Source organism: Astatotilapia calliptera, chromosome 8 (genome assembly GCF_964374335.1).
Source record: "Astatotilapia calliptera chromosome 8, fAstCal68.1, whole genome shotgun sequence".
NCBI lineage: Eukaryota > Metazoa > Chordata > Actinopteri > Cichliformes > Cichlidae > Astatotilapia > Astatotilapia calliptera.
Genome location: NC_137429.1, coordinates 30,212,441 through 30,238,550, shown reverse-complemented (window position 1 = coordinate 30,238,550; position 26,110 = coordinate 30,212,441). Strand labels below are relative to the sequence as shown.

The 26,110-nt window shown below is 41.2% G+C and overlaps 1 protein-coding gene across 5 annotated transcripts in view; it reads left to right on the top strand.

The window, feature by feature from the left end:
• The window catches only part of rbfox3a (RNA binding fox-1 homolog 3a), a 598,584-nt gene that overhangs the window by 549,484 nt on the left and 22,990 nt on the right, over positions 1 to 26,110 (top strand). For all 5 annotated transcript variants that reach the window (XM_080305712.1, XM_080305714.1, XM_080305711.1 and 2 more), the window contains 5 exons: positions 2,945 to 2,998; positions 14,102 to 14,234; positions 15,777 to 15,816; positions 16,004 to 16,068; positions 22,630 to 22,708. In XM_080305712.1, the coding sequence (XP_080161838.1) occupies positions 2,945 to 2,998; positions 14,102 to 14,234; positions 15,777 to 15,816; positions 16,004 to 16,068; positions 22,630 to 22,708 (371 nt within the window). The remainder of the gene's footprint in view (positions 1 to 2,944; positions 2,999 to 14,101; positions 14,235 to 15,776; positions 15,817 to 16,003; positions 16,069 to 22,629; positions 22,709 to 26,110) is intronic.

Sequence of the window (26,110 nt, the reverse complement as noted above, 5' to 3'; positions counted from 1 at the left end):
ACTTTTGTGATGATGGAAGGAGAAAGCACTGAAAAGAAAGCAGATAATGGGGGGGAGTGGTCAGACGTGTTAGTACCTCTACAGATACACCACACCTCTGTCCTATTTGTGCAGAGCCATAGTGAGCCCTGACATCACACATCTTTATTGGTAGTCTCTTCAGTCTGTCACCTCAAAGTCTTTTACTATCAAGCCCACTTCACATTTACCATCAATATGTGTGGCTTTGGATCACCGTGTGTCGCAGAACACCTCCAGCATGTATGCTGGGGCGGCGGTGAGGGAGGTGGGGTTTGCACAGTGTTTGTCTAGATCACAGGCGTCAAACTCCAGTGCTCGAGGGCCGGGGTCCTGAAACTTCTCCATGTGTCCCTGCAGCAGTACATCTAATTAAATTAGTAGGTCATTTACAAGACTGTATAGACTCTGCATGCTGAGGTGACAGTTCAGCCATTTGATCCATGTTACAGCAGCTCATGACTGAATGAACATGGTGCAATAAAAGTACTTTTAGAAGTACATTTTCCAAACACTTAACATTTACTTAAATGTATTTAAATTTACTTGAGTAGGGTTAGGGGTTGCTACTGCAGCATGCATGACCTACTAATATTGATCGAAGATTGGAGTTTGACACCTTTGCTCTAGAGGACCATCCACTGTTTGTAAAGTCTACAGTTCACTCAGATGCATCAGAGGGGTTACTATCTTATTCAAGGATATTTGGCATGCAGGCTGGGGGCAGCCAGGGTTTGAACCAGCAACCTCATCTACTTCCTGCGCTACAGTCAGTCACCCTCAATGTCTTTTTTTTAGCAAATTAACTTTGTGTACAATAATTACTTTTTCTTTTTTCATTCAGAACATGAAAGAAAGATGACATTTGTGATAAAGAAAAATAAAGAAGAGAAAAATTTACCAAGAGTTAGGATTACCGAGTTAACTGATTGTTTATTACCTTAAACCATATAAAGAATGCTTAAAATGCTTCCATCTGGAGGCAGAGTGATAATGTTTATGACAGTCCAGATAAGAAAGTTCACTATACAATCCATCCATCCATTTTCTACTCCATGTTTGGATCACAGGGACAGCAAACAGGGAAGTCCATCTCCCTCTCACCAACTACCTCCTCCAGCTCAAACGGGAAGCTGCTGATTCCGAAGCCAGCGAGAGTTATGGTAGTCCCACTAGGACATGGCACTTAGGAGGTGCCGAGGAAGATTGTCTGGTCAGATCCCCAAACAGCTGTACTGTTTAAGTCCCTCCAAAATGACTGACTCATCACACTCTTGCTAAGAAAGAGCTCAGCCACTCTTCAGAGAAAATTAATTTTCTCCACTTTAATCTGAAATCTAATTTTTTCGGCCACTTTCCAAAGCTGTCATGGTCTGTGGATCACTGACTCAGATTTTTGAGTTTTTGGGATGTTTTAGGGTTTTTCTCATTTTTGGTTGTTTTTGTAGTGCTCCTGTTCTATTGGTTCGTTTTATGTTTGAGCTCCACAGTCTTCGGTTCATGGTCTTTATTAATGGTGCCTCTCAGTTGTATTATCCATTTACCTGCTGTGTATACAGCATGTTGTCTGAGTCTTCCTTTGCTCTCCCTCTTGTATCCCTGTGTCCTCCAAGTTTTCCCTCAGAGTTTCCACCTTTTTCTAGTTCCAGGTTCCGAGTTTCTTCCTTTTCTGAGTATTGTATTTTGTATTTCTTTTAGAGTTTCTAAATAACAATAAAGCTGTCTCTCTAAGTTAGTCTGTTGTCTCGGAGTCCTGCAATTGGGTCCTACAGTGCCTGCCACGCAGCTGAACAGCTTGTAGTCATTGTTGGCAGTTGGAATGTAGCTTGACCAGTAAATCAGCAGCTTCACTTTCATGCTCAGCTTTCTCTTCTCCACTACAGACCAATGCAGTGGCTTCAGGTGTGGCACAATCAGTCTGTCATTCTCCCGCTCCCCTTTTCCCTCCCTCATGAAAGAAATGCAAAATACTTAAACTCCACTTGGGGTATTGGCTCCTCTCTGGCCTGGAGTGATGCCTCCGCTCAGACACTCAGCTATGAAGCACTCAGGTGTGAGAGCAGAGAGGCCTCCACCTGGAGAAGGCAACAGAACCTCAGTCCTGGCAGAGTGTTCGCAGAAAGGATTTAACTTATTGCTTGCAATCCGAACGAAGCTTTCACTGTGATTGGAAAAAGACTGAATAGTTCATATCAACGGAGCAAAAAATGGTAAATAGACTGCTTCTTAAATAGTGCTTTTCTAGTCTGCATTAGCACTCAAAGCACTTTATACAACTTGCCTCATTCACCGAAGCACTTTTTATTTCTATGGAGGTGCATTCTAGCTAAAAGTCACACTCCAGTGGATACAAAGAACACCGCGAGGTTAGTACCAGGGATTGAACCACCAACTTTCCACCTAACAGGCAACCTGCTCTACCCCCTGTGCTACAGCCAGGTTCCTTCTATGCAGTACTGCTGTTCACATGTTTGACCTCATCACCATCCCAGGACTGCCCCGCCAGACATTCTTATTTGTCTTTGGTAAACAAAAGGCTAGGACACACACATAAACATTCGCATCACCACCACACAAGACGAGTGCAATATTTCAGAGCAACACATTTGTATAAACGTTGCACATCTGCATAGTTGGTTTGTTTAGATTTGTTTTTATTGTCAGCAATTATTTGTTTTTTATTGTTTTTTATTCTAAATGCTGCGACCAGAGAGTTGCTTCTAATTTTGTTGAACATCCGATGTTTAATGACAATTAAAGGGTTGTGATTCTGTTTCTAATTAATGATGCATTTGCAAAAGATAAGAGCAAAGTGATTCAAAGGAAAAGGTTTGTTATATAGCCGCAGAGAGGTGCAGCTTCATGCAGCAATGCTAACGTTTATCCTGTGTGTGCGGTTTTGCTTGCATGTGTGTCTCCTGTGCAGGCTGGAAGCTGAATCCAATGGTTGGAGCCGTATATGGTCCTGAATTTTATGCAGGTAAAAGAAAAAAAATCACACAGAGATCAAGCATATATAGCACCAGCCACCCTTTTTTAATGTACTTCCTTATGTGTTTTTTTAATGAATAGCATATGTGACCATCTACCTTGTCCGCTAAATCCAATCTAAAGAGAATACAAAGTTTTGTGTCCATATATGCATGCCTAGCTGCACTTAGTGTTGGTTTGGGTGTGTTTTGTATCTTGCATGTGCAATCTGGTGTGTGTGTGTGTGCACCTGTGTTTCACTCTTCCTTTAAGTTTTGGCTAACATATATATAAACCAGGGTTGGCTAGCAGCGTGCTGTTTTTGATTCAGATACACAACCGGTCAAATGTTTTAGAACACCCCAGTTTTTCCATTTATGGTATAAAGGTAGTGATGTGGTTTCTGCAAAGAAAGTCAAAGTGTCAGTGAGTACAGTTCCCTTCACCATCGAGCGCACTGAGGTCTGCAGACCCAAAGACACGACTGAATCAGAGGACAAGTTTCTGAGAGTTAACAGCTTGTGTGATGGCGGCTCACGGGACAACAGCTTCAAGCACAGCTTAATAGTGGTCGTAGTGAGCAAGTCTCAGTTTCAGCTGTGAAGAGAAAACTTCAGGTTTGACAGGACGAGCTGCACCAAGAAAGCCATCTCTAAGACGTCAAAATAAGACGAAGAGGCTTGTCTGGGCCATGAAACACCACCAATGGACTACTGAAGACTGGAAGAAGGTTTTATGGATCTCCAAAAGTTGCTTCTGTTCATCTGGACGTTCGTCATCATCCAGGTGACGTCTTCAGTCTCAGCTGACTGCAGGTTCCAATCTTATAAACAGGACATGTGCATAATGACTGAAACCAGCCCACTGATGGAACAATGGGCTGGGAGGTCAGTTCCTTAATCATAATTATGCAAATTCTCATGACCACTGATCAACAACCACTGATCAATGTCCATGAGTCCCATTCACAGAGAGCTGGGGAATGGCTGCAATCACAGCATTGTAAGATGGTGACAGATGTACCCTTAGGCCCTCCTCAGCTGAGACTGAAGACGTCACCTGGATGATGACGAAACGTTTCTCCCACAAAACGCTACGTCCAGATGAAAAGAATCAACTTTTGGAGATTTGTTTTCCTGGATGATTGAGAATGCATCAAGAAGGTTTTATGGACTGATGAATCAAAATTTGAAATCTTTGGTACATCACACAGGATCTTTGTACGCCATCGTGTAGGTGAAAGGATGGTTCCACAGTGTGTGTCTGAATTTTGGCATCAATTCTTCAAAACAATTTCAGATATATGAGGTATAAATTTAACTCCGACTCCACATATTGCTATTTTTGGCAAACCACCAAATAACCTTCGTATCACAGCTATCCAAAATAACCTTATTGCCTTTGCTTCTCTTGTTGCCCTTAAAGAATTTGTTGTGTAAATCATCTCAGCCATCATTAATCAAAGTCTGGTTACATGACATCCTAGGACTTCAAAAACTGGAGAAGATAAAATTCTCCCTCAGATGACATCGCCCTGCTGGGCTCGATTCAGGAAGACCTCCAAAAGTTGACCGCGGCCCTGCAGAGGGAGGCAACGAAAGTTGGATTAAGAATCAGCGCCAAAAAAACCAACTCCGAGTTGACTATGCACATGCCCGCATTCCTGTCATGATCAACCAACAACGTGCTGAAGAGGTAGAGAATTTTACATATCTTGGCAGCATCATCTCGAATGACGGGGTCTCTGATCGGGATGTCGACGCCAGAATAGGGAAGGCAGTTGGTGTCCTGTGACGTCTCCAACCTATTTGGAACTCGACCTCCCTGAATGTAAGGGTCAAGATCAGACTACTGAACTCTATCGTCTTCCCTACTGCACTTTACGCTAGTGAAACCTGGCGCTCAACAAGTGCAATTATTCAACACCTGAACGTGCTTCAACAACATGGCTTGCGGCGAATCCTGAGAATTTCCTACCGGGACCGAATAACAAATGAGGAGGTCCTACGAAGAGCAGGCACCCGCCCATTAGCCGATGTTGTTGCAGAAAGGCGCTTTCGCTTTGCGGGACATATTTTACGCCTACCCCCTCATCGCCCAGCTAAGATTGCCATGACATGGCGTCCACGCACTGGCAAGCGAAAGCAAGGCCGACCAAAGACCACATGGCGTCGAACATTTATGGACGATCTGAGAACTGTCGACATTGCCTGGGACGAAGCTGAAGCAGTCGCTGCTGACCAACATCGATGGAGATCACTAGCTGCCCGATGCGCCGCTCGGCGTAGGAGGAACTAAGTCTAAGTCTAAGTCAGAGGCTCGTCAGATAGATTTTTTACTTACTGGAAACCGTTACTTAAATACTTAGAAAAGTTACCAGCGCGAGAAATCTCTTTGTAGTCCACCATATGACCGTGCACAAATTCTCCTGCTATTGCCAGCAGGGGCTCAGGGGCTACTCCACCTCATAAGACTTCGTTTAAGATACTCCAGCATTATTAATTTACTTCAACCGAGGAGCAAGTAGTCATTAATAGCAATATTAACTAATGTTGATTAATGTTAATATTAATCTACAAGGATGAGCGCTAGCACTTTATTGTTGATTTTTTCTTTTGCTTTTTTCTTTGGTTTTTGTTTGTTTTGGGGGGTTTTTGGTTTTTTTCTCTTTTTTTGTATGGGTTAATCCAAGCCTATTCAAATGGCGGCCCGCAGGCCAAATGCGGCCCAGAAGCAACCTGCGAGTGGCCCTGCCTGTGGTCCTGGCAGAAACACAGAGAAAACGCAAAAAATGAATTCATTAATTAATTTTAAAAAAATTAAAAATTCCTACAGCGTAGTGTAGACTGTGAATGCAACACTCCTAGTAGCCTAGCAATATTTAACCCACAATGCACCGTGATGTAAACATATTAAACAATCATCGTAATATATGATGCGACAACAGCATGTCTCTCTCACTCCAAAAGCGCAAAATTGACAATGAAAACTGTCGGTTTAACCCTGCCTGGACTGACAAATACTTATTCATTTTACCGAGTTTAATAATCTTACAACCGGAGTTGTACTACCATGGTGAGGGTCCTGTACAGCCCAAGAGAGAGCTGCAGCAGCTTCCCTTCGTGTTTGCTTCTTGGCGAAGAAGAAAAGGCCTTTCACAGATTCTGAAACAATGAAATACTGCATGCTGGCCGTGGTGGATGCAGTGAAAAGTGAGTGTGACATCTGCTATTAAAAACGTACCCCTGTAGGACAGTTCAAATATTCGTAGAGTTGAAGTTCTGGCGTCAGACGAGTTTGAAATGCTGTTAGATGACCTGAAGAAAACTGATGTAATGTCTATAGCAGGAGATCACAGACAGAACTGATAATGCACAGTTGTGCGTATATGTCCGTTTTTTGGATGGGAAATTGCTCGGTTTACTACCGTTAGAGGGACAAACAGCTGGCGAAATAATGTTTGAGAAGATTTCAGCTCTTTTTGAGGAAAATGGTCTGGATATGAAGCGTGTCTGTATACTTGTGAACGATGGGGCTCCATCCATGGCAGGAAAAGTGAGTGGTCAGCGAAATATTTATTTTAATTTGAAAGGGAATTATCAAAATGTTTTTTTTGTTATTATTATTATTATTATTTCAAATGTGCAAAAAATGGTTTAGTTATAGCTCCCTTTTTTTTAAATGGACCTTTTGGTGTGCATTTGTGAGAGGTCACCACCAGATTTATAGGGGGAAAGGAATAAAAAAAACAACTTGTTTTTCAGTACAGTTGTGTGGGTTTGAAATTGATCATGATCTGCTGCTTACTGGCTTCAAAAAAAATATCTGGCCCAGATAAATTCCTCGGTTTGAAAATCTGGCCCAACTAACTTCGTAGTTGAATAGGCATGGGTTAATCCATCTTTCTGTAACATATTTACCTTCAAATTATTGGGAGGGAGTGGGGGGGTATTCATGCCATCTATGTTATTTATGTTTATTGAATGTTATAAAAACGAAAAAGAAGAGACTATCATTTCTACCTGTACCTATGTGCTTTATGACTGTCTGGCATTTGATAAATTTAAAAAAAGAAATTCTAAAGTGATAAAAGAGTAGAATAGAATAGTTTTATTATTATCCATGTACAGCAAAATTGGAGGTGATCCTCACTGTGTGTTTCCTAGGGCTGCAACTATCGATACATTTAGTAACTATTGAGTGTTCTATTAATTTTTCGATTGAGAAATCAGATGACAAATTATTATTAATGAGAATAATAAATATTCAAAACAGGAAAAAAATGCAGGTCTTTACAGTAGATCGCAGCAGATGGCCCCGCCCCTCCCTGAGCCTGGTTCTGCTGGAGGTTTCTTCCTGTTAAAAGGGAATTTTTCCTTCCCACTGTCGCCAAAGTGCTGCTCATAGGGGGTCACATGATTGTTGGGTTTTTCTCTGTATTATTGTAGGGTCTACTGTACAATATAAAGTGCCTTGAGGCGACTGTTGTTGTGATTTGGTGCTGTATAAATAAAAATTGAATAGAAATACGTTTTCTTTCACTTTACATGATGTGATCATCGCGGTAACAGCTCCACCTCTTTTCTTTGAAAAAACTTGTGGCCACATGAGCTTAATGCTTTTTATTCATAGTTGTGTTTCTATTGCAAGTCTGTTGTCAGTTGCAAATGTGAGAGAAATTCTCGAATTTACGTGGTGAACACTCGGCACTACAGAGCCGTGTGTAAAAAGGAAGCATCACAGCAAAAAAATGTGGGATTTTTTATAATCGAGTTTTTCAGGATACATGATGAATCGTTGCAGCCCTAGTGTTTATGCAGAGATTGCTCTGCAGATCTGCACTCGTTTTTTAAGTCTAAATTGATCTTTGTGTAAAATGCATTCATCAACAGAACACATTTGCATTTTGTTCTGCTAAATAAATTTAGAGAAAGGCCACCTCCCACCTCTGTCTGTTTAGAGGCAATGGGACAACGATGGGCAGGAGTGGGGAGTTTAAATGCTGCCGGTCAGGAAGCAAAGAGAATGGTCACTGAAAAGGTTCATGGATGTAGTGAAGGAGGGCGTGCATGCTTGCACTAGAGTGAGGTAGAGATGAAGGCAGATGATGCTGCTACCACAGCCCCTAGTTGAAGCAGCTATAAGCAGAAGAAGGACAAAAAGATCAGATCTCCTCTAATAACAATTACAGGATATTTTTTATATATTTGTTTTTTTCAGTGAGAATTTCCAGGACTGAAAAATCTAACCATCAAGGAAATGTCCAAATTTGCAGTTCATCTACCTGGTAAAGACCTATAGACTAAATGCACAAGTGATAAAAATAACAACCTGGTAAAACAACAACAATAATAATAAAAATAATAAACATTTTGAGTTAACAGCTGTCTAACAGGTATGTTATGTAGGTTTTAGTTCTGAAGTGGATCCAGGCTGAATTCAGAATGGGAGAACGCAGCACATGTGTAGAGAATCGAAACTATCACTGGGGGAAGCAAAATTCAAAGCAAGACACAAGAGACGACTGTCAAAGTAAAACAGAAAATGACTCAGAAGATACCTACGAACTGCAGAGACCACAAAGTCACAAAAAATGTCAAAAAGGGAAGTCAGGGAAAAGAAAGAATAACCTCAAGAGAAAAACAAAAACACTGGGAAATACAAAACTAGCAGTCTGTGCTCGAATAATCATGACATAGAGAGAGGAGCCCAAAACTCAACGAAACCAGAGTGAAGCTTAATTCTAGTCTACTGCAAACATGGACACAGATCCAACACCTTCTGTCCTCTTAAACTTCTTTGAAGTCTCCCTCCTGGGTGCATAGTTGGTGAAGTGAAATTTAAATCTTCTGTTGACAAATCTACAAATCTAATAACACACAGGCAGGTACTCAAACATCCATCTGGAACCAAACATTCAATGCAACTCAGGTCAATTTTATTTATATAAAACTGATTTGAATCAAATGACAACAACAGTCACCTCGAGGTGCTTTATATCATAAGATAAAGAAACTACAACAACAGAGAGAAAACCCCAACAATCGAACGACCTCCTGTGAGCAAGCATGGGAAGAACCTCCAGCAGAACCAGGCTCGAGGAGGTGCAGCCATCTGCTGTGACTAGTTGGGGGTGATGGAAATTCAAACTAGTAATAATTATAAAGCTTAAGGGCAACACTGAAGCAGAAAGCATTTAATAATAAACATGGACCAACATTATGAAGCAACGCCTGAGACCAGGAGGATGCTTTTACAACTCATATATTTATTTACTATATAGGCTTAAAATAAAGGGCTGCAGACAGGTGTCCGCACATTTGACTAGAACAGGTGTGTCAAACACAAGGCCTGGGGCCCAGAATCGGCCCGGCAGAGACATTTTAAGTGAATTTTACAACATTTCCTGTTGATAAAGACCTCCACCATTGCATGTATTACATATCACATCATTAAATAAAAACTAAACAACAGCAATGGTCTAACATAGTGTAAAAATGGAAACATTCCTATCTGCCACAGAAGCTTCTAGTTTGTTTTACCGTTATAGGGGGTGAAGGACTTTTAATGGGGAGTGAACTACCAGAACGTTTTCTGAAATTTTATATTTATTTATTTGTGTTGACAGATTTCCTGCATTTACTACAGCAGCATATTTTCCTTAAACTGAATTAAATCTTTACACTAAAGTGGGCTGTATGTGGCCCACAATGTAAACGACTTTGACATCACTGCTCTATAATACTTTGGCATACAGAAGAGCAGACAAACATGTGTACCAGTCGTGTTTGTATACCCTGTGTATGTTAGTAAGTCGAGATAATTCACAGCCAACAATCGTTTTGAAGCTCCATATAATCTGCATATTACACCACCCTTTTCTCTATATAAGGAAACATGTTTTCCTCCAGGTGAAGCACAGAGAGTGTTGACTATGTTGCACCTTTAAGACAAGAAATAAGGAGAAAGTCTGACTAGAGAATTAAATAATAGTCTGCAGTCCAAAGAAGAGGCTGAAATAATGGAAATGTTAAATATGATGTCCCAGAGACACAGTAACATAGATGCAAACACTCTTAGTGACGACATCCAGCAATGACAGAACGTTTAAATTGATAAAATTAGGTCAGTGGACACAGAGCACCAGTCTGTCATGGTGAAGAGAGAACTGAGCCTAACAGCAAGGTTTTTGGTGTCTCTCAGATAAGCTGGAGGATGTTACTGCAACCGAAGAGAAGTGGTTAAAAGAGAAGCTTTTCAAAAACTGCTCCCAGAGAGCTCTGACACCAAATCTAAAAGCAGGCCAGTTTCTAAAAGGAGCTGTACTTCAGTTTCTTGAAGACTAACTGAAACCGACCTCACGGCCCTTTGTTAGTCAGTGGTGCCAGTTTCAGTCATGATGCAAAGGTACTGTTTTTATAAGGTTGTGTTAGGCCTTTTCCAACATGACTGCACACAAAACATCCATAGAGACATGGATGATCAAGTTTAGTATGGAAGAACTTGACTGACCCGGACAACCTAATAGACCTTTGGCATGAAGGCCGTCGTCTCCACCGTCACTGTCTGACCTCAGAAATGCGCTTCTGGAAAAATGATTAGAAATTCCCATAAACACAGTCTCGACTCTTTTCATAGAAGAGTTGAAGCTGTCATAGCTCCAGAGGGTGGTCCACATCATAGCAAACCCTGTGGCTTATGAATGGGATCTCACTTGAGTTCATATGTGTGTGAGGGATACAACATGAATGCCTAGAAGAAATGAAACCACAGAACACAGAAGAATTACAGAAAGCATTAACCCCGTTTAAAAGCAAAGCGGTCCCTCCTACGGATGCACACCACAAGGTTTGAATTCAGCTTTACTGCACACCACCTTACCTGGTTCAAGACTATATTTGTCTACCTGTTGGGTAACATTTGTGACTAAGTTAAGATAATTGCATTAATGTTATGTACAGTAAATTACCAGATTACTTTGAGAAAAAGTTTATGGCTCTCCATATAAATTCAGTTTAGAGAGAGAAACTCTAAGTACTCTTGTCTCAGCCGTGAATTGTTCCGCCTTTGGCCCAAAAGGTTAGACAAGACTCTCCAACTTTATGTATCTATTTATGCTTATGTCAGTTAGATATATCATGGACTAGCACTGTATGAAGGGTTGTCATAGTGGCAGCCATAAATGCATCCCGTGTGTTTGCACTGACATCTTGTGGTCTCACAGATAAATGATGGAGTATGCTGAAGGGCCTGTGTGTGCTTAACTCTGCTGGACTACACACACTGCTTCTTTTATTTATTAATTTTAATAACATTTGTCCCACATGTCCAATCCTTTACCTTTTTATAAAAAAAACAATCACTTTGTGCTTTAGTTGATGGATTCTGCAGATGTTTTTGTAATACATTAAAAATAAAACAAAAGGCAAAAGGGGAACTAATATTAAAGGGAAAGTGGGAAACACAAAGATCCACTGGCTTACAGAATTGTCACTTCCTCGGCCCTTTCCCTTTCCTAACACATATTTTAGCACTTTGTAAAAGAGAATCCCCAAAACAGGCATCCTCTCAATCTTGAACTCCTTCACATTTGTAATCTAAGGATCTTGGAAAGAAAAGCATCAGGAGAGTCTTCTCCAAGCACAACATCTCAGTGCACTTCAGACCTAGCTACACCCTCAGATAAAAAGACAAAACTCTCAAACACAAACTTAGCAACAAAGTGCATGTGGTGCAGTGCACTGACGAGTGCTTACACCTCCACATTGGAGAAACCAAACAGCCACTCCATAAACACATGGCACAACATCGAAGAGCCACCTCATCAGGACAAGACTTGGCTGTACATCTGCATCTAAAGGTGGTTTGAAAATGGAGTGAAAGAAGCATCTATATACACTGTGAACGACCATCTTTGTACTGAGGCGGGGCTTACGACATCAAATATACCACCTAAAATGCAGTTTTTAAAAGCCCTTCAACCTCCACTCACATCTTGCATCATCTGCTGCAACCTGTTGGGGTGGGAGAAGGAAGACAGGATAAAGACATGCTGTGGAAGAGAGACAGAGATTAATAACAGATATGATTCAATGCAGAGAGGTCTGTTAACACATAGTGAGTGAGAAAGGTGACTGGAAAGGAAAAACTCAGTGCATCATGGGAATCCCCGGCAGCCTACGTCTATTGCAGCATAACTAAGGGAGGATTCAGGGTCACCTGGTCCAGCCCTAACTATATGCTTTAGCAAAAAGGAAAGTTTGAAGCCTAATCTTGAAAGTAGAGATAGTGTCTGTCTCCTGAATCCAAACTGGAAGCTGGTTCCACAGAAGAGGGGCCTGAAAACTGAAGGCTCTGCCTCCCATTCTACTTTTAAATACTCTAGGAACAACAAGTAGGCCTGCAGAGCGAGAGCGAAGTGCTCTAATAGGGTGATATGGTACTACAAGGTCATTAAGATAAGATGGGGCCTGATTATTTAAGACCTTGTATGTGAGGAGCAGGATTTTGAATTCTGGATTTAACAGGAAGCCAAAACAGGAGAAATCTGCTCTCTTTCTAGTCCCTGTCAGGACTCTTGCTGCAGCATTTTGGATCAGCTGAAGGCTTTTCAGTGAGTTTTTTGGACTTCCTGATAATAATGAATTACAGTCGTCCAGCCTGGAAGTAATAAATGCATGAACTAGTTTTTCAGCGTCACTCTGAGACAGGATATTTCTAACTTTAGAGATGTTGCACAAATGGAAGAAAGCAGTCTTACATATTTGTTTAATATGTGCGTTGAAGGACATGTCCTGGTCAAAAATGACTCCAAGGTTCCTCACAGTGTTACTGGAGACCAAGGTAATGCCATCCAGAGGAAGAGTCTGGTTAAAAACTGCATTTCTAGTATTTTTAGAGCCGAGTACAATAACCTTAGTTTTAAGTAACGCTTTATCTTCTGCCACCTTAAAGGCCTGTGGTATGTAGGCAATTAATAGGGACTGAATGTTTAAGATTGAAGCAGATCTCTTCGTAGGAATGGGGTCTAAAAGTCACGTTGATGGTTTGGAGGAAGTAATTGGTGAAGTTAACTCAGAAAGATCAATTGGAGAAAAAGAGTTAAATAAATAAAGTGGTAGTGAAGCAGCTGTAGAAAATGTTACATCTCTCCTTTTCTCCTTGCAGTGTGAGCGCTCCTCACAAACACACATCTGCAGATGATCAGCCAGCTGTTTTACATCTACTCTAACCAGAGAATTTTCCAGCTAAAAGGAAGGTTGGCTTGTTGTGCATAGTCCACTAGCAGATATAGAGTAAAGCATTAACAAATCGTAGGACTTCTCGGAACAGTGTCTGAGAAATAAGGTCTGATGGACACAGAGAGGGTCAAAGTAAATGTCAAAAGTACTAAAACTAGCTTTATGTAATGATACATCTTTGAGATTCTTATAAGTAAAGTTTTCTTTAATGGTTAAAACTTCATTTTTTAAGTAGTTCAGAAAGTCTTTACTACTTAAGGTTAAAGGAATACTTGGTTAAACCGACCTCTAAGTCTTTGTTCTTATTTTCTCCAGTTAAGGCTGAATAGTAAGATGTGTTAGCTTTATGAAAAGCTTTTTATAGAACAGCAAACTCTTTCTCTAGGCTAAATAAACATCTTTTAAATTAGTGAGATTCAATTTCCTCTTTAAGTTCTGTGTTTGTGAGTTTTACCGGGGACACAAGCATTTCTGATTTCTTGCTTTCTTCTGCAGAGGAGCCAAAGTCCAGGGCCGTACACAGTGAGGAAGCAAAACTATTATAGAGATATTCAACCTTTCTGGAAGTAGATTAGTAGCTGCTCTGTACTGTGTTGGCACGTGGCCTTGAAGAAGTTAACAGCAGAGGAATTACACCCTTAAAATCCGTTACAGCACTTTTCCAAAAGACATCTTCAGTAATGACATTTATTCCTCACTGTGTACCCCTTTATGCTAAATTTAAATGTTATTGATCCGACAAAAGGTTTTCAGGGAATACTGTAAGATGTTCAAATTGTATGCCATATTTCAGATCAAGATCCAGGATGTAATAAAGTGGTTGTGTGTTCAGTGAAGCCGACTGAGTCTATGATTTTATGTATCTTTGTCAGTGGCAGGTTTTCCATACCCCAGTGCAGGAGCAGCTGTTGCCTATAGAGGGGCTCATTTGAGAGGCAGGGGCCGCGCCATCTACAACACGTTCCGTGCTGCACCTCCACCTCCACCTATCCCCACCTATGGAACGTGAGTTTTTGCTAACATACAAAGACATTGATGTGATAACAGGGAGTGGAAAACAAAAACACCTTCTAATAGAGCAGGAAATTGCTAGACTGTTTTTGTGTGTGTTTCAGGACATGAAGGCACTGAAGAAGAAAAATAATAAATTAATAGTGTAAAATAAAGGAGTCATAAGAAGAAATAAAGGTCAAGAAGGCAGCAGGAGAGGAATGGTGCAGGCTGGTCATATCCACTGAATAAATAATTTAACCTGTGTGGTACATGCACTGCTCCAAAAATTGTAGTTTTAATCAGAGTCAGTTCTGCCAGTGTGGGTTGTTAATCCCCAAACAGGAGTGGTTTTACAGGTGCAGGCCCTCGATATTTGTTCCTTTCTCATCGTTTCTGTTTTTTACTAGTTTGTATTTGGCTCGGTCAGTGTCGATACTGGGAGCATAAGGCGATACCTGGACCATGTAGAGGTTCTACAGGTAATCCACTCCTTCAGGATGACACATGGTGTCCATGGTGGCCAGAAGGTTTGCTGTGTGTGGCCCGGTTTGCTATCCTTGGCATCTCTGTGGGGGGTGGTATGCTATGTTGGGGTGGGACCTATGTTGTTTGCTATGTTGAGATAAGGGGACTCTTCTTCATGTGTTGATCTAGAGAGATCCTGCCAGTTCTTTCCAAGTTGGCTCTCTGGCTCCTTCTCTTTTCCTTCTTTTCTCTTTTCCATGCATCGTGCTGGCTGCTGCGGTCCTGGGGTGTCCTCCCTGCCTTCAGGTTGGCACCTTTTGCGGCTGGTCCTCTTGCGCCTTAGGGGGTGGGCCAAGGTGCCTGGTTTGTGCTGCGTTCTGGGCCCTTCTCTCTGGGTGCCCTTTCTACATCTGTGGGGCCAGGATGTGTTGCTTGTGCTGCACTGCACAATGTCTTAAAGACATAAAGACCAGGATGGTCTTTATGTAAGACTGCTTTCTTCCATTTGTGCAACATCTCTTAACTTAGAAATATCCTGCCTCTGAGTGACGCTGAAAAACTAGTTCATGCATTTATTACTTCAGCCTTCAGTTAATCCAAACCCTGTGATTGTTGTTGATGATGTGCATACATCTCTTCATCAAAGTTTAATCACAACAATGCATATTTGACAAGTTCAATGGACTTCATTGGCTTCCATCCTATTTGAATCCAGTAATCAACTTTGGGATGTACTGTAATGTGATTTTCAGAGGATGAATATCTGCACAAGTTATGTGAAGCAATCAGAAAGTGGAATCTCAAAAGAAGGCTCTTTGTAAGCCCATGCCACCAAAATGAGGCTGTTTAGAGCCCAACAGGCGGTCGTGTCCTGTACGGTCATCCTAATGAAGTCCTTGCAGGTATTGTTTGCTCGAGGAGAATATCAGGAAATCTAATTACCTTTAATGTCAGTTTACCAGATGTTGTCAGATCATCTATGATGTCATTTAGTTAGGACATTTTTCAGTATGAAAACCCGTCACCCTGTCAGTTCTGTATATTTCAATGTTAAATATATGCTTAATATTTGATATTCTATGTCAACAGTGTGGTCTACCAGGATGGATTTTATGGGGCAGAAATATATGTAAGTCAAAGCCCAATGATATGCATTTATATTTCATTTCTGTGTAGTTGCAAGATTGATTTTTAAGCATTTCTTCTAATAATGACCAACTGGCCAAGACAGTAGTCTGGATTTGATGTTGAATTTTGAAGATAATCTCTTCCAATCTGTAATGAGAGCGATTTGAAACTGTTCTGTTTCTCTTCAGGGAGGATATGCAGCCTACAGATATGCACAGCCAGCTGGTACTGCTGCAGCTGCTTATAGTGACAGGTACGATATTTTCTCTTCCATGTCTGAAGCCTTCTTGAAAAAACGTTCTCACAGAACAAAACTGGTCGCATCATCTTATCCTGTTTCTTACTTTATCTGGTATGCTTTCATACCATCATCTGTATGCTCATATGAAAAAGAACATTTTCATACAATTCAAATCAAATCAAATCACTTTTATTGTCACATCACATGTGCAGGTACATTGGTACAGCACATGTGAGTGAAATTCTTGTGTGCGAGCTTCACAAGCAACAGAGTTGTGCAAAATACAATAATGTAAACAAGCAAAATACAAGAATGGCTACATCTGAAACTAATAAATATATAATAGTATATGCAAAAAAAAAATTTCTGGATGTGTATACTAAATATTTTTCTGTGTGTGTATGTGTGTGTGTGTGTGTGTGTGTATACACATATTTTACAGATTAAATCGAGTAAACAATAAATAAAATATATAACATATACAGAGTTGAATATGTGCAAAACAGTGGCATTACTGTACAGTATGGAGTGCATAGTGTTAAAGTTCCAGTAGTGAAGCTGAGGTGTCTATGACGTGTTCAGCAGTCTGATGGCCTGGTGGAAGAAGCTCTCTCAGTCTGCTGGTACGGGACCGGATGCTGCAGAACCTCCTTCCTGATGGAAGCAGTCTGAACAGTTTATGGCTGGGGTGACTGGAGTCCTTGATGATCCTCCCCGCTTTCCTCAGGCACCGCTTCCTGTAGATGTCTTGGAGGGAGGGAAGCTCACCTCCAATTATCCGTTCAGAGCACCGCACTACTCGCTGGAGAGCTTTGCGGTTGTAGGCGGTGCTGTTGCCATACCAGGTGGTGATGCATCCAGTGAGGATGCTCTCAATGGCACAGTGATAGAAGGTCCTGAGGATGCGGGGGCTCATGCCGAATCTTTTCAGTCTCCTGAGAAAGAAGAGGCGCTGCTGCGCCTTCTTCACTGTTTTGTTTGTGTGTACTGACCACGTAAGATCCTCAGCCAGATGTACCCCAAGGAACCGGAAGCTTCTCACTCTCTCCACAGCAGCGCCGTTGATGGTGATGGGGGTGTGTACTTCTCTGCACCTCCGGAAGTCCACTATCAACTCCTTTGTCTTTGCGACGTTGAGGGTGAGATGGTTGTCTTGACACCAGTGGGTCAATTCTATGGAGCCCTGTGAAAAACTAAGCATAGACCATGTTTCTTCTTCTATGGTTATGGTTTTCTGGATGCCTTTATCTCTCTTTTACAACATTGCTTGCGAGCACAGATCTCTTAAGGTCCTGCCAGAGACAACACCAAATGGTCCAAGGTCTGGACTTGGACTGGCTTTTGGCTCACAATTTTCAAGACTTTCTGAAATCTCATATACCGTGCTTATTTGTTTATTATTGTGGGATCTTTACCTACAACATAAAGTGTGTCTCGGGAACTGTTGTTGTGATTTGGCACTGTATAAATAAAACTGAACTGAACTGAAAATTAGATTACTCCTAATGTCTTAGAGTTCAGGATCCTGTGTTTTTCCTCAGGTTTGATGATTCCTGTAGAACGTGACTAGTGTTGTTTAATAATGAGGGTTTCCATACCTGTTCGACGTGAATAGTGCACTGTGCATGCAGTGGGAATGTCTATCACAGGACCGGGTTCCCACCCCTGGAGTCGAGCTGCTTGCACGTAATGTCGCCACTGTCATACACAGTAAAAGCTTATAAGCAATCATAAACCCAGCGTTTTTACTAAACATCAAACATGATGTCAGAAGTTGTGGTTTGGTCATGTGCTAAAAAGCTGCCAACAAAGCGGTAAGCTAAACGTTTTCTCAGCCCTTTAAAGACATAGCAAGCAAGCAGCTAACGTTGTTCAGCTATCGTAGCAAAGGCTATTAAACATCAATGACCATGTGGAAGGATTCTGTAGACCAGAATCATTGATGTTTAATGGAAACATTGCCAAGAAGTCGCCCGTGTACGAGCAAGAATACGATATATTCATGGCAGCATGAGAAAGCAACTACTGCATGACAGTGACTTAACCTTAAGCAAAGCAATTGAAATGAGCTAAATATTCGAATAGCAGCCCCAAACGACAGCAAAGGTGGATAGTTTCATCACAAAATAAGTGCGACACGATCAGAACAGAGTCCTGCACATGTAATAACTAACTGCAACAACTGTGGAGGTGGCGTTGAGATGCAAGCGCCCAGCAGTGATGAAGAAATGTTCTTTGTGAATGGGGTCAATATAGACACTGGGAATCCCTGTTTTCTGCATAGGAATGACGTATTCCCCACTGTGCATATCAATGAAAAACCAATAGAGCTGCCGTCAAATGTAATGTCATGCCCGCCGACTGAAACAAAACAGAAGACTCAGAAAACCAAACTGGTGGCATATGGAGGTGAGGAAATTCAAACAGCTGGCACAGCTACACTTTGACCCACTCTGCAGGCAAGGAATACCCGCTGTAATTCTTTGTAGTGAAATGGGTCAACGACATAATCATTGGTGGAAGAGATATGAAAGCATGAACAGTATCTCAGAAAGGAACTCGAGCATGTGAGGGAAGTCCAACTGAGACTGAACGCCCTGAAGTCCAAATTCCAACTTGAGGAAGTCTGTTATGTTGGCCATGTATTCACAAGCAAGGGCCTCAAGCCTGATCCAGCTAAGACCAAAGCAATTAATGAGATTTTCATACCAGAAAATGTCACAGCCCTACGGTGCTTCTTGGGGATGATCAACTTTTTAGGCAAGTTCTTTCCCAGAGTGACCTCTCAGCCCCATTTCATGAGCTAACACACAAAGACATTCAGTGGTGCTGGCTAAAGCAGCATCAAGATGCATTCAATGCTTTAACAAAGAGCCAGTCCAGCCACTCTCAGCTACTATGATGTGCAGAAACCCATCACACTTACTGTACGTGTGACGCCTCACAGTACCGGCTTGGAGCTTTATGAAGCGCCTTGAGGCGACTTTTGTTGTGATTTGGCGCTATATAAATAACATTGAATTGAATTGAATTGTGTGCCTTCAGGTGCTCCGACCGCCTGCTCCTCTTGTACACAGACTGAGATCCATGGATCAAGAAAGAGCTTCTTCCTGTTGTCTTTGCATGTTCCAAATTCAATGATTATATCTGTGGAAAGCAGATCTAAATCAAAACTTATCATCAACCATTAGTCACAATCCCACATATTCTAAATGAAACGATGGTTTCTACAGCCGACCTTTACATGGAGGAAATGGAAACTAAAGCTCTTGGCTTTGTCCAAAGGATAACACGCAGCCACTGGTACAGATATGTGGATGCCACCTTAGTCTGAATCAAAACCTTTCACCAAACATGTTAGCTCAGTGGATAGAAACATACAGTTCACCAAGGAAGATACAAAGGATAAAAGTTTGCTGTTTCTGGACTGTGCTGTGTGCACTGAGGATGGAAACCTCAGCATTGAAGTTTACTGGAAACCCACACACAGACCAGTACCTGTTGTTTGACTCCCACCACCATCTGGAACACAGATGTGGGGTGATCAAGGCCCTTGTTGTGGAAATTTTAACACTAACCTGCAACATACCCATCTTGGGGGGGTTTACCTTCAGCCCCATCCTTAAAACCTTCTCCCTCACAGAGAGAATTATGACCTTCAACTTCTGGCTCTTGGCGAAGGCGGTCACACTTTTCTCCTCTCCCTTTCCTTATCTTCCCTGCTTAGCTTCTTGTGTTCTTGTCTAGTCTAGTCTATTTTTTACTTTTCCCTGGAACAGTCTCTCACAGTCTGTTCTCTAAAACCTAAAAGAGGAATTATGGATTTGATCAACTGGTCCCTGAATGCAATTGACACCAGCTTCTCAACGAGAAGCCGGGGATCGGGGGAGCCTGACTGTCCTGGAGGGACTTTCCCTGCCGGATACACGATGGACGGGTGGACGAACTGGAGGGTCGTGTACCTGGCGGGACTGTCAACAACAACAACAACAATCTTTATTTATAGAGCACATTTAAAAGCCTTGGGCATACCAAAGTGCTTTACATAAAACAATAAAAAATGTCGATCAAGGACATTGAAGATATCTACCTGTTCGGAACCATGATAACACGGTTCTTGCTGATCGGAGCTGGCTTGGCCCTGGCTTATCAAAGATTAAAGAAAGCGGAATCGGCTGTTCCAACCCCCACAAGGCTGCCCACTGGGATTGAAACGATAGGACGAGGCGTGAGTTCTCAGAATGGGCTCATTGAACGCAGCACGGATAAGATCTTGGAGAAGCTCGAGGCTGCCGTGAACACTCAGAATAAGACCGCTGAGTGAAAATTGGATAACATCGTGGAGAAGCTCGCGGCTCTCCAACGGCAGATTGAGAGACCAGTGTCGAACAACAGCTTTGAAATTCACATGAGTTGTTCGCACTAAAGTAAAAACCATCATCACTTCATGCAGCTACCACTTCAGCGCCAGCTGTGGTCTCAAGGCTGGAGCTGAACAACAACACCCTGATAACGACTGTGCTTAGACTGTTCCTCCCCCATGCAAGGCCACCTGGGTTGGCTGGAAGACTGTTTACTTAGCCCGGCAGGGTGAAGGACACTGTCTCAGCTGAACTGAACACATACACTGATACACACTCATCCCCCTCCCTTTCCAAACGCCTTCTATGCCTGTCCCCTCCCGCGGCAGATGGCGGTCGACTGGACCAGCGCAGACATGCTGCAGGACCGGATGCCTTGTCTACACCGGCTCTCTCTCACCTTTACCCGCCCCTGTTGCTTGTCTTGTGTTTCTGTGGTGTATTGACAGTCATGTGCTTTTTGTGCTGGGGTGTTTTTTCTGTTCTCCCAGTACGAGCTCAGTCTGAGTGGAGTTTTTTTCTCCTCCTCTCACCTCATGTTATGTATTTTCGTTGTTTTTTCCTATCAGCCTACCTTCTCTGACTTGTCTTTCCAATGTGATATTTGTGTAAAGTTTGGTCAGAAGGTTCCTTTGAAAGTGTGCTTGCGCCGTAGCGTGCTGCCTGCTGTAACCCATAATTTTCTTCAGGATTAATAAAGTATTCTGATTCTGATTCTGATTCTGATTGGTTTCTGCTTGGCCGTCACCTAAAGATTTGCATCCCTGATGTAAAAGAAACACCAACCAGGGAGAAATGACAAACTGAACAACATCATCATTCCTTGTGTAACTGCTTTGTCAGAGAAACTCAGGAGAATTTGAGCATCCCAGTGCACCTCAGACTAAGCCACACCCTCAACCAAAACCGCCAAAATCATCTAAGCCACACAGTGTTTGCTGTGCAGTGCATCAAGAAGTGCTCAGAAAAATCAAAGGTCAAAAGTCACTCTTTCAGAGATGAAGGATGCAAGAAGGTTTGAAAGAGGAGTAAAAGATCCATGTCTGCTATGAACGCCCATCTTTGAACAGAAGGGGTGGCCTACAGCACCATCTATCAGCCACGTGTGGTGCAGTGTCAACACAGTCTAAAGATCCCTTCTCAGGCATTTGGCGCCTACAACCAGACCTCAGTTCACATGATTGGGTGGGGCAAGGTTTCACAATGGTTTCAACTGTAACTCTCAGTAATGGTAATATACCCACACCTTCTTTTCATTGGCTCATGTGATGACTTACCTGACTTAACCTTCACCTGGGGTTACATACCTGGTTTTTAGAAATGAAGAAGCCTCTTGGATGAGAGGTGAAAGAAATCCAGTTGGTATGTTCAAGCTCTGTAGATTAGATGACCTTGATGACTGAGAACCCACACAGACATGTTTCTGTAGCCTTTCTTCCCGTTCATGCTGGAGATCAAACAAATCCAATGCTGCCCTCCTGTTTAAAACATCAGTTTTGAGAGAAGCATAATTTTCATTACATGGCCTGCCAGCCTTTAGTGTGATTGATTAGTGAAAATGATTATAGATCTCAGTTAAAATAAGTGGCTCCAAGATATGATAATATATTATTAATTACTCTTTGACAGTTGAAGCTGAGAATGCTAACAATATTTCTGACTGAATTCCCAATCAGAAAAGACTGGTACACAATATAACACCAGTGAGAGTTGGAACTCCAGGTTTCACCTGGCCCGGCGAGTCAATTCAGCACTGCCTTAATGCAGCTAAGTGAAAGCTGCAACCCATTCCTAATTATTGCCGTTGTAAATAGACGGGTATTTATAAGGTCTAGCATTTTTCTTTGAGTACTTTAATCAGCACACACATGCAGTGCTTCAGTCTATGACTGTCGTGCACGCCGTTCTATACTGAGGCTTGTGTCTTTGAGCTCAGATACTTTTCCTGTCACATTTTAACAAACCAAGTGCATCAGAGCAACACTTTGACAGATGAGGGAGAATAACAAGCAAACAAAGCACGTCCCAGGTGGTGGCGGGCTTGAGAGATAGGATAGAGTCCCAGCTAATACTGTTAATATCAAACTTTCATTTTTCACCTTCCATCTTTCAAATATGTTTATAGTCTTTGTTTTGCAGCAGTTGCTTAAGCAACTGTACATTTATACTGCATTTTAATAAAAGCTGATTCTTCCTACTTCCTTTTATGTAGTTACGGCAGAGTCTATGCAACCGCAGACCCCTATCACCACACCATTGGTCCTGCAGCCACATACAGTGTGGGCACTATGGTAAGTCTGCTCCCTGTTTCCTCACTGCTGATTACTGCACCATACTAGAATATTACAGTAGACTGATACAACATTCACACACTGTCTTTGAAATACACTGTATGACACCATACATATTATTGGAGATCGTTAAAAATGTGAATATTTATATGAACAAATAAACCAGTACATCAATAGCTCACATGAAGGTTTAAGAGTTTCAGAAGCTCTCCAACAAAAGCTTTTGTTTGTACTGAGTTCTGATTCTCTTGGAGGCTCACATTTCAGAAAACCAGAACCAGCTTTGTTTGTTTTGGAGAAATCAGTTGTTTTATTTGAACGCCACTTTCTTAGGTGAGAAAGTCTCTTTGTCTTTAGTCAGCTTCTCTCAAACTTCAAAGAGGCGGAGAAAACCAGACTTTCTTTGTTTTGTGTCAGTCAGTATGAACTACGCAGCACAGGCTTCAACAAGAGAGGGAAAAGGAGGAGAACACGAAGCTGAATGTGAGCTTCTGTTAGCTGCAGGTGTTTCTGCTGCTGCTCATAGATCAGACACTGAGTGCAGACAAAATCTAATACAGCAAACAAGATAATATATCTAACATAGGAAATATTATATTCTAATGAATCCACTCATTATGTGGTGGTTTCCACATAAAGAGGATCATATTAAACAATGAGATCATTTTGACGAGCAAGTTTTTTTCTATTCTTTTAGAAAATTTTAATTTTTGTGGGCAGGACTGGATTAGTACCTCTGTGTGTGGTTTACCAGAGTCATGACATTTCATTCAAATCCAGCAAATGTTCAATTTAAATAACAGACATGGCACAAGCAGTGAACTGGAAATGTCAGCAGGTCTTTTAGTTAGCTAGACAAATCAAGTGTTTTACCTTTCTTTATTTACCATACTAATAATAATAATAATAATAACGTATGTGTCACAGATTTTATATGTCAGTCTGAAACTGGTGAAGGAGCGAGGATACTCTCTCTCCTCAGATGAAACTGTGTGAAGTCTGACAAACAAGCTCCATCTAGAATAACACAGATCTCAAATACTGTCAGAAAAATAGAAACATGAGCTTCATCTGTGTTTCTGCTTCATCAGCTAAAGCCGAGTTTATCAATGCTGTCATGCAGTAAGCTGTTGTAACCATACTGCTTTCTATCCACAAATATAGAATAAAATGATCTCTTGGACAAATCATGGGTACACCACAGTGACAGCATTGATATTTGTAGCATTGGCCGACATCAGGTTCAGTTTTCTTTAGTCTTTATTCAGCTTTCTGCAGGTGACTGACCTCCAGCTTGTTAATGATGGTGTGAATCTCTTCATGACATGAATTCTTCACGTTGATATGTTTCTGCTCTTTTTCAAACTTTTGACTGTTTATTTGGGTTGTTTTTGTTTGTTTGTTTGTTTGTTTAACTGCATTGTAAGCACATCACATCGATCTTAATGAATGAAAAAACTCACAGATGTGATGAAAGTGGTTTTGAGCAGCATCACCTGTCAGGTTGTTACCGTTTTGTATCTAACACTGAAGACGAGCCTCTGTGTTTGTTTGTTTGTTTGTTTGTTTGTTTGTTTGTTTGTTTGTTTGTTTGTTTGTTTGTTTGTTTGTTTGTTTGTTTGTTTGTTTGTTTGTTTGTTTGTTTGTTTGTTTGTCTACTAGTTGGATGATGTTTTATAAATGGTTGTGAGCACTCTGTGTTTGTTGGTGCTGGTGCATTTCATGTTTGCCTTCATTAGTCATTAACTATAAATATTCTTCAGTGCTCATCTTTTTGAAGGCTACTCTGCACTGCAGAAGGACGATGCTTCTTTGTGACGTTTGTGTCCTGCATCAGCATATTTTAAACCTCTGATTAGGCCAACAGTAGATTTAAACTGATAAGATGGTCAAAAAAAGCAGCTAAATACAGTTTTATACAAATGAGCTTTTGATAAATTTTTTCACTGTTTTATATTATTTTATGTGTGTTGGTATTTCTGGTTTTATTGTGAGGCACTTTGTGATTTTTATCTGTGAAATGTGCTATATAAATAAATGTTCCTTACTTACTCAAAAAGTAACATTGGAATCAATATTTTACAGTAAGGTAACATCAGTTTTGATTTATACATTGTTTCCTAACTCTATAAGACAAATTATGACAAATAATCCAAATAAATGTGTCAAATTTATTAAAAAATAGAAACAAGTGGGTCAAAGATCAACTGGGAAAGTGCTAATGAGGGCACATTTATGACCCATTAACAATATTTGACAGCTGTGTCCTTGCTGTTAAATTACAATAAAATTATAAATGAGTTTAAAGAAATAAATCTCTCACACTGAGCTCCCCCTCTGTGGCGTTATTTTTGTGCCACTATTCTGAGCGCACGTAAAAAAAAAATTGCAGGTGCAAGTGTTGCATTTTGAGGAGAAATTTATTTTGAGTAAAGAAAAGCTCAATTTGAATGAACAAAATTCATTGCTACGTGCAAGAAATGTATTTCCGTCTTTGCTATTATCCACACACACAAAAAAAAATCTGATTGGCTGTTTTGGTCTCCAATCAGCTCGAAATGACGAAATGCAATATCGCAGAATGCATTTCGTCCAAAACTCAAACGAGGCAGTGGCGGAGTAACACAGAGTGGCAGAGTTTGAAATATTACTCTTTCTGGGGATATTTGAAGTTGACACAGAAACATTCTCGCATGAAAATATCTTAAAAGTTTATTTTGTGACACAGACAGAGTAATATTTCAAACTCCGCCCCTCTGTGTATATAACGGTGTAGAGAAAGAGAGCGCGAGCAACACACTGCGAGCGAGCGCAAATGCAAAAACTGAGCGAGAGGGGCTGCTGTTGTGTGTGTGTGTGTGTGTGTGTGTGTGTGTGTGTGTGTGTGTGTGTGTGTGTGTGTGTGTGTGTGGATAATAGCAAACACTGAAATACAGTTTTTGCACGCAGCAATGAATTTTTTTCACTCAAATTCAGCTTTTCTTCACTCAAAATAAATTTCTCCTCAAAATGCAACACTTGCATATGCAAATGTTTTTACGTGCGCTCAGAATAGTGGCACAAAAATAACGCCATACCCCTCTAACTAAATCTACAGTGTTGTCAGTTTGAATGAATAGATCTGATCCAAACTATTGGAGGCTACTGAACAAATGTCCTGCAGTAATAGTTTTTTGTGATATCATAGTTCAGTATTTTTGACATATACGCTGTAAGTACTTTTTCCACAGGAATCCAGGGCCCATTACACAAACCTCAGAGCCTACGACAAATGTTTACAGTTTTTCTCAGTCGCTTTGGTGCTGTTCTCACATCACTATTAACATTTGTACAGCAGTTAGTGTATTTCTCAAAACAATTGGTGCAAACTGCAAAACCTAGTGGATAACCTGCAAAAGTGTG